Source organism: Neophocaena asiaeorientalis, unplaced genomic scaffold (assembly GCF_003031525.2).
Source record: "Neophocaena asiaeorientalis asiaeorientalis breed wild unplaced genomic scaffold, Neophocaena_asiaeorientalis_V1.1 scaffold599, whole genome shotgun sequence".
Taxonomy (NCBI): domain Eukaryota; kingdom Metazoa; phylum Chordata; class Mammalia; order Artiodactyla; family Phocoenidae; genus Neophocaena; species Neophocaena asiaeorientalis.
In genome coordinates, this window is record NW_020173499.1 from 556018 (window position 1) to 572476 (window position 16459).

The 16459-nt window shown below is 40.0% G+C and overlaps 1 protein-coding gene across 1 annotated transcript; it reads left to right on the forward strand.

The window, feature by feature from the left end:
• Window positions 1-2167: 2167 nt before the first annotated feature.
• IL5 (interleukin 5) lies at window positions 2168-4577 on the forward strand. Its single transcript, XM_024747582.1, has 4 exons — window positions 2168-2343; window positions 2621-2653; window positions 4115-4246; window positions 4354-4577. Exons 1-4 carry the CDS (start codon window positions 2200-2202, stop codon window positions 4450-4452), a joined length of 408 nt encoding a protein of 135 aa, XP_024603350.1. The 5' UTR covers window positions 2168-2199; the 3' UTR covers window positions 4453-4577.
• Window positions 4578-16459: the final 11882 nt, after the last annotated feature.

The following is a 16459-nucleotide window of genomic DNA, read 5'->3' on the forward strand; positions in this document are numbered from 1 at the left end:
GGTACTAAAATAACAAGTCACTTGGCAGTTCCTCTGAAACCTTCATCTAAGCCCACACTTCCTCTGTGTAGCCCAAAGGAGTTGAGGAGAACCAGAACAAACTCTCTCTATCTGGGGAGAGAAGGCTCTGCCAGAATTCAGCTTTGATTTTGAAAGCATCATTTTAAGAGCACCTTGATCCAGTCTATTGTGATTCCTACCTCACTCCTGCAGCAAGCCACGGTCACTCCTGCAGTCTCAAGGAAAAGGTCTTTCAAGTGTTCAAACCAGGCATGTCTAACCAAGAGTCCAAAACTTTAGCACAAACAAAACCAGACATGGTACAGGAAGGCTGCCACTAAAGTCCCATACTACTTTTATCCCACCTGTGCAGAGCTGTGACTACCCCCATGTAAAAGGCTTGACAGGACTTCCCTGGTGGTCCAGTGGTAAAGAATCTGCCTTACAATGCAGGAGACGTGAGTTCAATCCCTGGTCAGGGAACTAAGATCCCACATGCCACGGGGCAACTAAGCCCGCGCGACACAACTACTGAGCCCGCGTGCCTCAACTAGAGCCCGGGCACCATAACTACAGCGCCCACGCGCCATGGAGCCTGTGTGCCACAATTAGAGAAGAGAAAACCTACACGCCACAGAAGTCCGCGCTGCAAGGAAAGATCCCGCATGCCTCAACAAAGATCCTGCATGCCGCAACTAAGACCCAACGCAGCCTAAAATAAATAATAAATAAATCTTTAAAAAATAAAATAAAAGGCTTGTCTACCTCCTAGATGCCTCTACTTCACATACAGAACTACATCCAGCTTTGGAAAAGGATTCTAGGTAACAATTCATATTTGGTACAATCTGTGCTAGATAGTCAAGGTAGTCCTAAAGCCAGGCTTCCAGGCCACCAACACAGAACCACTTTGGGATGCTCACTGAAACTCTCCATTATAAGCAATGGCTTACACTTCCATTATGTGTGCTAAGGCCAGGGAAGAAGGAAGTGTGTGGTCTAGAAGGGGGCCTCATTTGCTCCCTTCTGGGATTATAGGTCAGAGCCTAAGGTACACAAAGGCTGATTCCCCTGATCACACCTATTCATACATGGCCCACCCAGGGTGTGAAAGGACACTCCCACCCTTGTGGGATGTGAAGGAGAGGCCATGCCCATATGTTATGTGGCTGTGACGGATGTTTTTTGGTTGCCTTCCTAGCATCTAGGTCCCTCTTACTACTACCTAGGACCCCAAATTTCTCAGGTATGAAGTTTGGGTGGGATGAAGCCCATCTCCAGCTCCAGGGAGAATCAATTAGTATATCTCATACCCCTGGCCACAGTTCAAGGGTGAACATGGGATCAAGGGTGAACAAGGCTAAATTCTTGGACTTTTAATTGAGCAATCAGAAAAACACAATTTGCTTTCTCCTGAGGCTCATGAACAGGGTACATATAGATTCAGGAGGTTGGACATCATCTTGGGTCCACAATGACCCAAGAATGGGTCACTGCCTGAGAATGAAGACAATGGTCACTGAGGTAAGCAACATAAAGGAGCCTCGACCCTGGATCATTTGGTTGTATGAGCTAACAAATCCCCCATTTGGCTTCAACCAGTTTAGGTTAGGTTTTTGATCACTGGCAACAGAAAGGACCCCAGTGAACACAACTTGAGACCCCAGTGAACACAACTTGACCCAGCTAGGTTTTGATGGTCTCTGCTCTAATCACCATCTTCAATCACCAGTATTTTCAATTCCTTTTAAGACAGATCAACCTGGCTACAACTGCATTAGAGTTTACTTGATGTGAAAAGAAATTCTCAATATTTACATATTTTAGCATAAAATTCTATTTAGTGGCTTACATTATACTTCTTTTTACACAAATCTTTTAAAAGGAAATTCAATCTTCTGATTTTAAGAAATGCAAGTGTGGGGCAATGATGTATCCACCTAAGGATTTTCTTTTGTAATAGAAAATGTTTTTAAAGGTGAAAAATAGGGATTTTTATTATTATTAAAAGATAAAAGTAAAATTATTTTTTAAGGTACAGGCATTGGAAACAGTTTCACTATATGCCATTATTAAGCATTCTCTATCTGATTGTTAGAAATTATTCATTTCCTCAAAGAGAGAGAATAAATTGGTTGGGGATGAAATCTTGTACTATGCACTTTCTTTGCCAAGGCAAACGCTCAACATTTCAGAGCCATGAGAATGCTTCTGCATTTGAGTTTGCTGGCTCTTGGAGCTGTCTACATTTGTGTCATTGCTGTAGAAAGTCCCATGAATAGACTGGTGGCAGAGACCTTGACACTGCTCTCCACTCATCAAACTCTGCTGATAGGTGACGGGGTAATTTTCTTTTTGATTCCTACAGTCTTTAAAATATATAGGTAATCATTTGTGGTGGCTAATTTTTAAAGATCTGTCATTAATCATGAAATTATGAGAGTGTTAGTACTATATAATTGATAACCATATTACTAACAAGAATTTTACTAAAAGTTATGAATACTAGCGTGCTTTAAACATGAATGTATTTTCTTTCCTTTTCAGAACTTGATGATTTTACTAAAAGTTATGAATGCTAGAGTGCTTTAAACATGAATGTATTTTCTTTCTTTTTCAGAACTTGATGATTCCTACTCCCGAACATACAAATGTAAGTTAAATCAAGATTTGATAAATGATTGAGTGAATAAGTAAATTTCATATTTTAAGCTATAAAGCATTAGTTATCACTGGAATGATTTAATTTTCTCCATTTTGTTTTTGTGTGTGTGGATGCAAATGTATGTACTTATAAATATTAGGAATAACTTTACAAGTAGAATTCATTAAACAAGTGGATCAGGCCCTTTGGTGATGTTGTCAGTTCTCCATCTCAAAGAGCCTCATGCAAGGCACTCTTTTTTTTTTTTTTTAGGTATTTAATGTCTTTTTCTTTGCTATATGCTTTTTAAAATTTATTTACTTTTTAAATTGAAGTATAGGTGATTTACAATGTTGTGTTAGTTTCAGGTATACAGCAAAGTGATTCAGTTTTATATATATATTATTTTTCAGATTCTTTTCCCATATAGATTATTATAAAATATTGAGTAGAGTTCCCTGTGCTATACAGTAGGTCCTTGTTGTTTATCTAGTTTATATATAGTAGTGTGTATATGCTACTCTCAAATTCCTAATTTATCCCCCCCGCCACCTTTCCCCTTTGGTAACCATAAGTTTGTTTTCTATGTCTGTGAGTCTGTTTCTGCTTTGGAAATTAGTTCCTTTGTATCATTTTTTAAGATTCCACATATAAGTGATATCATATGGTATTTGTCTTTCTCTTTCTGACTTCCCTTAGTATGATAATTCTAGGTCCATCCATGTTGCTGCAAATGGCATTATTTCATTTTTTTATGGCTGAGTAGTATTCCATTGTATATATGTACCACATCTTCTTTATCCATTCATTTGTCGATGGACATTTTGGTTACTTCCATGTCTTGGCTATTGTAAATAGTGCTTCTTTCCAGAAGAATTCCATACTGGGTGAGAGGGGCCTCCTAGTCTCCATTCAACTCTATCTATGGCTTTCCTCTCACTCTCATGTCTTTCTGAAAGTTTAGCAAGTTAGGTGTATATTTTTAAAATTATGGTCAGTAGACATTAAAATATACAATGAATGCCCTATATTAATATATGTGTCATTTCCACATATTTAAATTATTATGACCATATAATGGAATTGTATACATTTGGAGTATGTCATGGTTGTATTAAAATGTAAAATATATGATTTCATTAGTCTAAACAGAATAAAATTACCAGCTAGAACTAAAAAAGGAAACTCATGGGAGCTCAATCAGTATTGTAGTTGCATTATACTTCCTAAACATTTTAATTTCGGTTAAGGAGTTAATTTATATCATTTGTAAAACTCCTCAGTAGTTATATAAACTTTATCTACTTTTGGAAATTATAGCTCAGTGTGAAGTGGTTTGCCACTTGGAAAAGGAACAAGTAAAATATTCTTTGGAGAAGAGAACTCATGTAAACAACACAACTAACTTCTGGAACTAAATTTTTATACCTTGTTTTGATTATTTATAGTTTTTAAATCTTCCTCATTTAGCACGAACTATGCATTAAAGAAGTCTTTCAGGGAATAGACACACTGAAGAATCAAACTGCACAAGGGGATGCCGTGGAAAAACTATTCCAAAACTTGTTTTTAATAAAAGAATACATAATAGACCTCCAAAGAGTAAGTTAAAAACATTTAGTGGAAACTTAAGTATATTTGTCTGGCTCTGCCTATGTTTACAAGAATTGACAGTTTCCTACAATACTTACTGTCTACTCTTTTCACAGAAGAAGTGTGGAGGAGAAAGATGGAGAGTAAAACAATTCCTAGACTACCTGCAAACTTTTCTTAAGGTGATAAACACCGAGTGGACAACGGAAAGTTGAGACCAACCTGTCTCACTGTAGCGAAAGATTCTGGAGGAGAAGAAGGATGTTTTACTGCAACAAGGATGAGGGCCAGCCAAGGGTGGGGCCTTAATATTCAGTGTAATGAAACTTCAGAGGCAAAGTAAATATTTCAGGCATACTGCTACCTCACACAGGCAGAAAGTATAAAAACAAAATATTTGAGCTGTATTTCAGATATCAGAATCATTGAAGTATTTTCCATCAGTTTGCTCTAAGCAAAATAGATATATACTTTTATCTATCTTATTTAACATAACATTCTGTAAAATGTCTGTTAACTTAATATTATTTATGAAATAATTGAGAACTTGGAAAATTAATATTTATTTCACCTTAGGCTATGTTCCAATAAAACAAAAATAGACAACTCTGGTTCAATTTGTTGCTGGCCTTTGTCTGACTTCTGAAGTGAGCACAGTCTGTGTGAGAACACACCAGGTTTGGAGAGCATTCCCATCTTCCAGGTGGCAGAAGTCGCAGGTTGCTAGGCATACCATGGGTGGATGAGATCTAGCAGGACTTAGTGGGGAAGGGGGTAGCAGGGACATGGGCAGGGGCTGGGGCCTGGTTTCCTCTCCATGGTATACCCAGAGCCTAGGTTGGTGCAGGTAAAATGGGAGGTGGTGAATGAATGATTATAAGGGCCTTCCAGAACTGGCCAGAGAATTAAAATGAGTTTCACGGCTTCCCCTGGGGAGGAGGGCAGTGTAGGAATCTGTATCTAGGTCTCTTCCCAGCCTCTGAGAAGAATGTGACAGGCCAATCCCACTGCCAGTTTGGGGAAGAAATGCTCCTTGTGGAGCCCAGAGCACTGTGACCTGGGGGTTCTTCACCTCACCTGACTTTGTGCCATAACAATGGTCAGAGAAGCACTGGTAGGCAGTTATATTGGGGAGGCTGGGTTCTAGAGGTGCCCACCATCTGTATTCCCAGGGGCAGAGCAGCATTAGGCAGAATAACACTCCAATCTGCCTGTTTATGACTATCAGTACCATAATTCGAAGTTCCTCTACTTGAGTAAATTTCTTAAGGATTCAGAAAATACATTCTTTAAGATATATTTTAAAACTGAGACCTGGAGGAGAGGCCCAGTAACAATATTCAGCTATGCCATTAATTCCTTCCTTTGCTTACTGATCACAGGCCCTACTGCATGCTGGGAGACAGTTGTGGCCATGTGCTACAGGGCCTTACAGATGGTGCCATTACCCTGGGCATTGTCTGCATAGATTGCATGTGTTGCGCTTGACTGCTTGTGTGAAGCAACTGCTCTCCTACTGTTTCTGGGTGTGGGAGAGGGGCCAGGGCAGTCAGACACAGATTCCCAGGTGGGAGAATGCAAGTCCTTTTGTGCAAGAAGACATATTTCCCTTCCAGCACAAACACAGGCATGGTAGTCAGCACTCTGCTGTGGCTTAGGCTCCCAACTTGTGCACCCACCAAGCCCCAAGAGCTGGGGATGAGATGATGAAGAGGTGTCAGCACAGTACTACACTGACTGTTCTCGAAACTGACAGCAAACCGGAAACTCAATTTGAGAAGAGACTGAATGTCAATTTAATTCAATTCAGCAAATATTTATTGAGCTCCCATATGTTCCAGGACTGTTCTAGGGACTAAGATTCATCAGTGAATAAAAAAGACAAAATTCCCTGCCCTTGTAAACTTATATTCTCTCTCAAAAAAGGTCATTTTCTAGTCAAAATACGGAAGCAACTTAAGTGTCCATCAACAGATGAATGGATAAAGAAGATGTGGTGTATATATTGATATATATGTACAATGGAATACTACTTAGCCATAAAAAAGAATGAAATTTTGCCATTTGTAACATGGATGGACCTGGAGGGTATTAGGCTTAGTGAAATAAGTCAGACAGAGAAAGACAAATACTGTATGTTATCACTTATATGTGGAATCTAAAAAGTTAAACAAACAAGTGAATGTAACAAAAAAGAAACAGACTCACAGATATAGAGAACAAACAGTGGGGAGGGGAAGGGGGGTAATATGGGGATAGGGGATTAAGAGGCACAAACTACTATGTATAAAATAAGTAAGCTACAAGGATATATTGTACAGCACAGGGAAAACAGTCAATATTTTATAATTACTATAAATGGAGTATAATCTATTATACTCCATAATAGAATTTTGAAAAATTTGGAATCACTATGTTGTACACCTGAAATTAATACTGTAAATCAACTATAACTTCATTAAAATAAAAGTAAAATTAATTTGGCAGGAAAAAAAAAGTCATTTTCCCACTTTTTTATCAAGGTCCAATATAGTTATTGTGGATTTAAGGCTGGAATATCCTAAAGTCCCACTAATGAACTCTTACCAATCTACCATCTCAGAGAAGCCGAACACAAACAGGGCTGTATGAAACTAACCAAAATGGGACTTCTTAGACCCACCAACGATTTTTAAGGCAGAAACAATGATTCTCCAGCTGATTCTACTTTCCCTGTAAAAGCAATGCCAACCAGATGGTCCCTGGACAGAAAGAGTGGGCTTCTTACAAGTTATATCAACTGCTCCCTCACCTAGCCTGACTAATGTGGGGCTCCAGAACCTAGGGCATCAAAGGAGAGGGATTTGGCAGGCTCCAGGTTACAGGAAAGCTTTCATGAATCTTGCTTTTCCTCTCAAAGCTTATCCCAATAAAAGAGCATCTATTTGTGCTCTTAGTGATGACGCTGTTATTGCCCAGTGGGAGGAGCCAGAGTGAAACATTAGGCTGGGTTTTGGAGGGCCACAGAGGAACCTTTCCAGAGAACACCTCAACACAATGCATCTAAAACCAAAGTCCCTCTTTGTAATCCATCCTCATCCCCTCAAACCTGCTGCTGCTGGTCCTCCTTGTCCTTCTTTCTCCTCTTCCTTTGAGGTTCCCTATTTGGCTAACATAACCATGACTACCTTCCCATCACCTTTCTGGAAGACTCCCTGACTTTTACCCTCTGTGCCCTTCCATCCACCATTCAGCCTCTGAAATGTCTCTCCAATTCCCCCTCTCCATCCCCACTGCCTCAGTTGAGGCCCTTGCCTCTCACCTAGACTCAAGCCATCACCAGCTCCCTACTTTAGGCTCTCCTCATGACTGTCAAGTCAGGGCTTTTGATAAAATACACTCACGGCTATATGTCACTTCTGGGCATAAAAACCTCTGGCTCTCAGGTCCATCTCCTTCACAGGTCATACCTTTGTCCCCTCCAAGCCCTGCCATTCAGAAATACGGGCATCTCTCACTAAACATTGCTGGCAAGAAAATGCTAACCAGGAGCCTCATTCTCATTATTTAAATGGGAAAATTTTTCATGCATTACATCTCAATCCAAAATCCTCAACCAATTTTCCAAGCATAAAACACAAAACACAGTAAAATTCCTGTGTATAAGCAACAAGCTAACATGTTAGGTTGTAAAATATTTTTAAATTTATATTTCTGTATTTCTTTATTTAATAAATTGTGGTAAAATAAGGATGTAAAATATTTAAAACTGTACTTCCTGATCACTAAACCATTAATATGGCCTCTTTATCCATATAACATGCTACATGTCCCTTTAGTTGACATTCAGAGCCTTTCCAATTGTCTTCTGTGAACTTTGATATGCTACCAATATATTTGGAATAAACCTAAAGGCTTTCTCTGTTGAGCTCCCTCCCTCATCACTTTGTTTAAAAATGCATTGAGTTTGGGGGACATATATCTAATATTTTCCCTATGTAAGTATTGGTAGAAAAGGATTGTATTGATAGGCATATATGTTCTTTTTTTTTTCTTTTTCTATTAGTTCTTTATTACAGATCTTTTTTTAAAAATATTTATTTATTTATTCATTTTGGCTGTGTTGGGTCTTAGTTGCGGCACGTGGGATCTTTCCCTGTGTTGCACGGGCTTCTCTCTAGTTTTGGCATGCGAGCTCCAGAGCATGTGGACTCTGTAGCTGCGGCCCGCAGGCTCTCTAGTTGTGGTGTGTGGGCTCAGTAGTTGCCCCGTGGCATGTGGGATCTCAGTTCTCCGACCTGGGATCAAACCTGAGTCCCCTGCCTTGGAAGGCAGATTCTTAACCACTGGACCACCAGGGAAGTCCTGAAAGGCCTATATGTTCTATGAAGAAATGTTCTACGTGGAAAACTGGGGAGAAGTTCTGTAGGGTATGCTAGCTCTTATTCTTCCCAGAATACCCAGGAGTTTTTATACCTCTGTGCCTTTGTCCACACTGTCTCAGTACATCTGTCTTTTCCCACGTGGGGAACATGCAATTGCCCTTTGGATGTTTTCATCCATCCCTCTATCTTGGCTCTCACAGTCTGGCTCCAATACTACCTCCTCTTTTGATTCTCTCCCTGGCTATTACTCCCAGCAGTATTAGGTGTCCTGCATTACTCTGGACATTCCTCTGTCAGAGCTCTTGTTTTTATATTGTAATATTTTCAGATCCACCTTATACAACTCTGAATATATATCAGTCAGAATCATCTACATGATGCTATAGTAATAAATCACCTCTGAATCCCAGCAGAAGGACACAACAAAAGTTTCTTAATCACACTATGGGTGTGGTCTGGGCAGCCCTGCAGAGCAGCTGTCCTCCACGTGTTGGCTCAGTGTTCCAGGATGCTTCCATCCCATGGTACTGCCCTATCAGTAATTGCTGTTGCCATTCCCCTGGAGAATCACACCTCAGTTCTTAAAAACATCCACTTAAATCACATTGGTTAGATCAAGTCACAGTGCCATGAGTAACTTCGAGGGGTGGGGGGAAATACAATTCTTTCATGTGCTCAGAAAGACAGGAGAATCAGACATATTAAAGAGTAACACTAATATCTAACACAATAGACCCTCAACAGATGTTCGCCATGTTCCAATGTTTTGTCAAGGGAGGGAACCAAACTACCGTCTACTGACCGTTTACTGTGGTTAGGACTTCCTTAGACATTTTATATCACTATCTCAATTAATTCTCATCACAAGCCAATGTGAGATAAAATTATTCTTTTTTTATGATATGGAATCAAAGGCTCAGAGAGTTTAAATTATTGGCCAAGGTTACACAGCTAATAAGTGATACAGCTGGGATTCAAACCCTGGTATGTCTCATTCCAACCCTCCCATAATTTCTCTTTTTTTTTTTCCTCCCTTAATTTCTGAGGAAGTCATATTCTCTTGGCCTTAAGAAATCAGTGAAGTAGAAAAGAAGGCTGATCAACTTATTTACTCCTTTAAAAGCCCTGTCTCTAAGTTCAGTCACATTCTGAGGTACCAGGCATTAGGGCTTCAACATACAAATTTTGGAGAATACAATTCAGTCCATAATACACTTTAAAAAGAAACATTTTCCTCTAGCATCTGGGATGATACGGAGGCTTACCTCCACAAGGAGCAGACAGATCCCATGTTCCCTCCATTTTAGGAACCCACAGAAGTTAGAAACAGCAGGCTGTACATCTGAAAAACAAAGTGCTGACACATGTGTGGAAAAACCAACTCGGGAGGCCCCAGGGTTTTTCTGATGTAGTGCATCATGGACATTCCCACAAAGTAGCTTCTGTGAGGGCCTCTCAGGCAGGTCAGGCGAACCTCATGGCACCCTGGTATGTGCGCAGCCCCAGAGCCAGAAGCTGCACTCCCCTGTGGGCCCAAGTCCTGGTGAGTATTTCTCACTGAGAAAGTTCCCTATTATAGGTGACCCTAAACAAAGTCCAAGGCAAATGCCAGACGGCTTCCCTTCCTTCTACTCTGCAATCCATTCTCAGTGCCACTTAGGAAACAGAGCTGAGCAGCCATTCCTCAGGATCCCCAACACCCATAGGAAGAAGCCGTAGGAGATACTGAGGATAAAATGAGAACATCTCACATGCATCTAATCAGAGTTCCAGAAAGAGCAAAGAGAATGGGGAAGAGGAAATATATGAGGAGACAATGGCTGAGAATTTTCCACTGTTGATGAAAACACCAATCCATGGCTTCAGGACATCTAGTGAATCAAGCAGGATAAATGAAAAGAAATCAATACCTAGATACATATAGTAAAAGCCTAAAACACCAAGGGGGAAAAAAAAACTTAAGAGCAGCCAGAGAGAAAAGATAGATTGTCTACAAAGAATTTATAATTAGAGTGAGAGCTATTTTCTCAACAGCAAAAAATTAAAGCCCAGAAACAGCACAGTGTTATATTCAAAATGCTAGAAAAAACTGTTAATCTAGAATTCTACGATCAGTGAAAATTTCCTTCAAAAATAAGGATGAACTAAAAACATTTTTTTTAAATTGAGTTTACTTTTTAGGGCAGTTTTAGGTTCATAGCAAAATTGAACAGAAAGTACAGATTTCCCATATACTCTCTGACCCTACACATGCACAGCCTCCACCACTATCCACATTTCCCACCAGAGTGGTACAGTTTTTATGATCTATGAACCTATACAGCTTATCATTATCACCCGAAGTTTACATTAGGCTTCACTCTTGGTGTATGTTTTACAACTTTTGGCAAATGTATAATAACATGCATCTGCCATTATGGTGTCATACAGAATACTTTCACTGTCCTAAAAATCTCCTGGCTCCACCTTTTCATCCCTCCCTCCCTCCTAAGCCCTGGAAATCACTAATATTGTTACCGTTTCCATAGTTTTACATTTTCCAAATGTCATATGGTTGGAATCATACAGTATGTACCCTCTCCAGATTGGCTCCTTTCACTTAGTAATATGCATTTAAGGTTCCTCCATGTCTTTTCATAGTTTGATATTTCATTTCTTTTTAGTGCTGAATAATATTCCATTATCTGGATGTACCACAATTATTTATCCATTCATCTAGTGAAAAACATCTTGGTTGTTTCTAAGTTTTGGCAATTATAAATAAAGCTGCTGTAAATATTTGTGTGCAGGATTTTGTGTGGATATACATTTTCAACTCATTTATGTAAATACCAAGGAGCATGATTGTTGGACTGTATTAGTTTTTATTAGAAAATGCCAAACTGTCTTCCAAAGTGGCTGTACTGGGGGCAGGGGGAATTGGATGAAGGTAATCAAAAGGTACAAACTTCTAGTTTTTAGATAAATAAGTACTAGGGGTGTAATGTATAACATGATAAATATAATTAACACTGCTGTACATTATGTATGAAAGTTGTTAAGAGAGTAGACCCTAAGAGTTCTCACGCCAAGGGAAAAATTTTTTTCCTATTTCTTTAATTTTGTATCTACGTGAGATGATGGATTTCACTAAACTTATTGTAATAATCATTTCATGGTGTATGTAAGTCAAACCATTATGCCGTACACCTTAAACTTATACAGTGCTGTATGTCAATTACACTCAGTAAAACTGGAAGAAAAACAAAATCAAAAACAAAGTCACTGTATCATTTTGCATTCCCACCAGCAATGAATGAGAGTTCCTGTTGCTCTACATCCTTCTAGCACTTGGTGTTTTGGAGTTTGGCCATCCTAAGAGATGTGTAGTGGTATCTTGTTATTTTAATTTGCAATTCCATAATGACATAAAATTTTGAGCATTTTTCATATGCTTATTTGCCATCTGTACCTCTTCTTTGGTGAGGTGTTATTCATGTCTTTTGCCCATTTTAAAATAGGCTAAAAACATTTTAAGAGGAATAAAAACTGGGATAAACCAATAAACTCTCACTAAAAGAACTTTGATAGATTGCACCTCTGCAAGGAGAAAAATCATCTCAGAAGGAAGGTCTGAAATGCAAGAAGGAATTACCCAGTTACTATTTTATACAGGATGATATTATTTTCCTCCAGAAATGATTTATTTCACTTTAGCATAAGGACAGGCCATCTTAATTTAGTCTGAGATGGGTGATAGAAAGCTGGGCTTTGGTTTTAACAGACGGGTTTATTTTGTTAGTTCTTATTCTGAGAGTATAAGTCTTCAGGGGTCCCAACTGAAAACCTGGCAGTATTTACAGGAAACCCACCTACCTGGTGGGCACTGAACTTCCATTTTTGTTCCATCTTAGCCATGAGACCGCCTAAAACTCTGCTTTATCCACAGTCCAGTCCCTCAGCCACAGCTTTTCTGTCAGCTTCTCTGTGGCTCAGCTCCTCAACCTCTAGAAAAATGCTTACTGGTCAGTAAATGCCTCAAGGCAAAAGCTGTGCCATGTCAGGCTCACTTCTAAGTTTCCTTCTCTCTAGGACCTTAGTATCTTAAGTCTTCACTGCCTTGTTAGCTCTCTGATTTTTAAAATAGATTTTAAAATCTATTTAAAAACAGCTTTCTTAATTGTTCTTAGCCAGAGGGCTAGTTTGTGCAAGCTGGTCTAAGTCTGAGGGATGGCTGTACATTGAACAGCATGTTGATTGATTATCCACCTTTCTTGCCTCTAGGAGCAACTTAAGGTAACAGCCATCACTATAAATCCCTAAACGTCAAAGATCAAGGCAGCCTGGTTGCCACTATAGCCTTGCTGCCAATTGTAGTAATTATGCCCACCTTTTCTCTGATGATTAAGTGCCCCCAACCTGGCCACTGCCATTCTAGGGATCCCATCATGCCCATGGATATTAGGGAGTCAATGGAAGCGTCTCCCACCTTCAACCCAGCTTACAGAGAACATCCACTACCAAGCTATGCAATGATGCCTGTTTCTCCTCACTAGTGCATCCCTTGCTGTGTTACTGAAGGAGTGTTCTCTGTACCCTCTAGGGAACGTAGTCAGAGCTTCAACACCACAGAAAGGAAGTTCTGGCACCTGCATTTCATATTCTGTAGGCCTTTATCAGGGTCAGGTTTCAAAGAGCCATTCCAGCAAACTGTCAAGATTAGCTCTAGGTGTTCTTGCCAAAACATTAAATCCTGAGTCAGTAAGTAGCCCCCATGTCAATGAATTCAAACCTACTCAACACTTATGTTCTTCTAGACTAATAGCCTCAGGTCCACTATGCTCTAGATTCTGACAGTACATGTTAGTGAGCTCCTGCAGGCCTTTCACTTCCTTGCCAAGACTGTATGTCAGTTTTAAAGCTATTGCCTCTCAGCTTCAAACCTACTTTCTATACTCTGCTGGAACTGGGGTTCTGCAAACCAATTTCTCCTTTGCCAGCTCTTTCTCTGTTAGAATCTGTCAATAGCAGAAGCTAGACTAGGAGGCTGAGGGAAGAAGGGACTTGCTCCTTTCTGTTTGCTTCCTATTCCTTATTTTTGTTTCCTACTTCCGCCTTTAATATTCATATTCCTAACCCTAAGGTTAACCCTGCAGCAACAGTTTGTTCCAGTAGCAGCAACTGATTACAGTTGGCAGTTTTTCCCATATTCATAGAACCAGCCTCAGCACAACCTCATTTCCCTCTGGGACCGCAGCATCAGCCAGTCAGCACCCCCTCAGAGGTCTGGATCCCATTCCCATAAACCTATTTCCTGAGCTCAGAAATACTACCAACAGTGAGGCAGTGCCCCCTTCTCAGAGGTCTGAGTTTCAGGCCCTCCAAGGTACTAGGTTTTAATATTGTTAACCCTTTCCCTTTGATCCCCAGCCATACAGGTGGTAATTGCTTCGCACAGTTGCTAGCTTCATAAAATACCTTATTGTTCCCTTTTTATTTTATTTATTTATTTATTTATTTTTGGCTGTGCTGGGTCTTCGCTGCTGTGTGCGGGCTTTCTCTAGTTGCAGCGAGCAGGGGCTACTCTTCATTGTGGTGCACGGGCTTCTCATTGCGGTGGCTTCTCTTGTTGCGGGGCACGGGCTCTAGGCGCACAGGCTTCAGTAGTTGCAGCACTCAGGCTCAGTAGTTGTGGCGCATGGGCTTAGTTGCTCCGCAGCATGTGGGATCTTCCTGGAACCGGGCTCAAACCCGTGTCCCCTGCATTGGCAGGTGGATTCTTAACCACTGAGCCACCGGGGAAGCCCTCCCTGTTCCCTTTTTTAAAAAATGTTTTCTTATTGTGGTAAAAGTCACATAATATAAAACATACTATTTTAACCATATTTAACTGTACGGTTCAGTGGCACTAAGTACATTCACATTGTTGTGCAACTCTCACCATCATCCATCTCCCAAATTTTTCACCTTCCTAAACTGAAACTCTGTCCCCTTTAAACACTAACTCCCCATTCCCCCTCCCCGCTCCCCTCCCCTGGCATCTACCAATGTACTTTCTGACTCTATGAATTTGACTATTCTAGGTACTTCGTATAAGTGGAATCAAACAGTATTTGTCTGCACTTATTAATGTGTATTGGAATGCATTTTAAGGTTAACTTAATATATGTCCTACAAACAGATTGTACCTTCTCTTTTTTTGTCCCTGTGCTATACAGTAGTCACTCACCAGCCAACTACTTCATACACAGTAGCGTACATATGTCAATCCCAATCTCCCAATCCATTCCACCCCCCACCCCTTTGGTGTCCATACATTTGTTCTGGACTTCTGTGTCTCTATTTCTGCTTTGCAAATAGGTTCATCTGTACCATTTTTCTAAATTCCACATATATGCGTTAATATACGATATTTGTTTTTCTCTTTCTGACTTATCTCACTCTGTATGACAGTCTCTAGGTCCATCCACATCTCTGCGCATGCACAATTTCGTTCCTTTTTATGGCTGAGTAATATTCCATTGTATACATGTACCACATCTTCTTTATCCATTCCTCTGTTGCTGGACATTTAGGTTGCTTCCATGTCCTGGCTATTGTAAATAGCGCTGCAATAGTTTTTTAAGGAACCTCCATACTGTTCTCCATAGTGGCTGTATCAATTTACATTCCCACCAATGGTGTGAGAGTGTTCCCTTTTCTCCACACCCTCTTCAGCATTTATTGTTTGTAGATTTTTTGATGATGGCCATTCTGACGAGTGTGACCTCATTGTAGTTTTTTTTTTTTAATAAATTTATTTATTTATTTATTTTTTGGCTGCTTTGGGTCTTTGTTGCTGCACGCCAGCTTTCTCTAGTTGTGGTGAGTGGGGGCTGCTCTTTGTTGCAGTGCACAGGCTTCTCATTGTGGTGGCTTCTCTTGTTGCAGAGCACAGGCTCTAGGCGCATGGGCTTCAGTAGTTGTGGCACGCGGGCTCAGTAGTTGTGGCTCGCGGGCTCTAGAGCGCAGGATCAGTAGTTGTGGCGCAAGGGCTTGGTTGCTCTGCAGCATGTGGGATCTTCCTGGCCCAGGGCTCAAACCCGTGTCCCCTGCATTGGCAGGTGGATTCTTAACCACTGAGCCACCAGGGAAGCCCACCTCATTGTAGTTTTGATTTCCATTTCTCTAATAATTAGTGATGTTGAGCATCTTTTCATGTGCCTCTTGGCCATCTGCATATCTTCTTTGGAGAAAAGTCTATCTAGGTCTTCCGCCCATTTTTTTATTGGGTTGTTTGGTTTTTTTTTTGATATTGAGCTTCATGAGCTGTTTGTATATTTTGGAGATTAATCCATTGTCAGTTGCTTCATTTGCAAATATTTTCTCCCATTCTGAGGGTTGTCTTTTTGTCTTTTTTATGGTTTCCTTTGTTGTGCAAAAGCTTTTAAGTTTCATTAGGTCCCATTTGTTTATTTTTGTTTTTATTTTCATTAATCTAGGAGGTGGGTCACAAAAGATCTTACTGTGATTTATGTCAAAGAGTGTTCTTCCTATGTTTTCCTCTAAGAGTTTTATCATATCCAGCCTTACACTTAGGTTTTTAATCCATTTTGAGTTTATTTTTGTGTATAGTGTGGGAGTGTTCTAATTTCATTCTTTTACATGTAGCTGTCCAGTTTTCCCAGCACCACTTATTGAAGAGAAAACCATAATTCCAAAAGATACATGTACCCAATGATCACTGCAGCACTATTTACAATAGCCAGGACAGGGAAGCAACCTAAATGTCCATCAACAGATGAATGGATAAAGAAGACATGGTACATATATTGTTCCCTTTTTGCTTTTCTCGTTTTCAAATGCCTGCTTAACAGTTATTTATATTCAATTCCCTCTA

Bases quoted from the DNA above. Each gene is read 5' to 3' on its own strand.
- IL5 (XM_024747582.1), top strand. From the start codon at position 2,200: ATGAGAATGCTTCTGCATTTGAGTTTGCTGGCTCTTGGAGCTGTCTAC. The intron at 2,654-4,114 runs GTAAGTTAAATC...TTCCTCATTTAG, and splicing joins CTACTCCCGAACATACAAAT to CACGAACTATGCATTAAAGA. The intron at 4,247-4,353 runs GTAAGTTAAAAA...CTCTTTTCACAG, and splicing joins ACATAATAGACCTCCAAAGA to AAGAAGTGTGGAGGAGAAAG.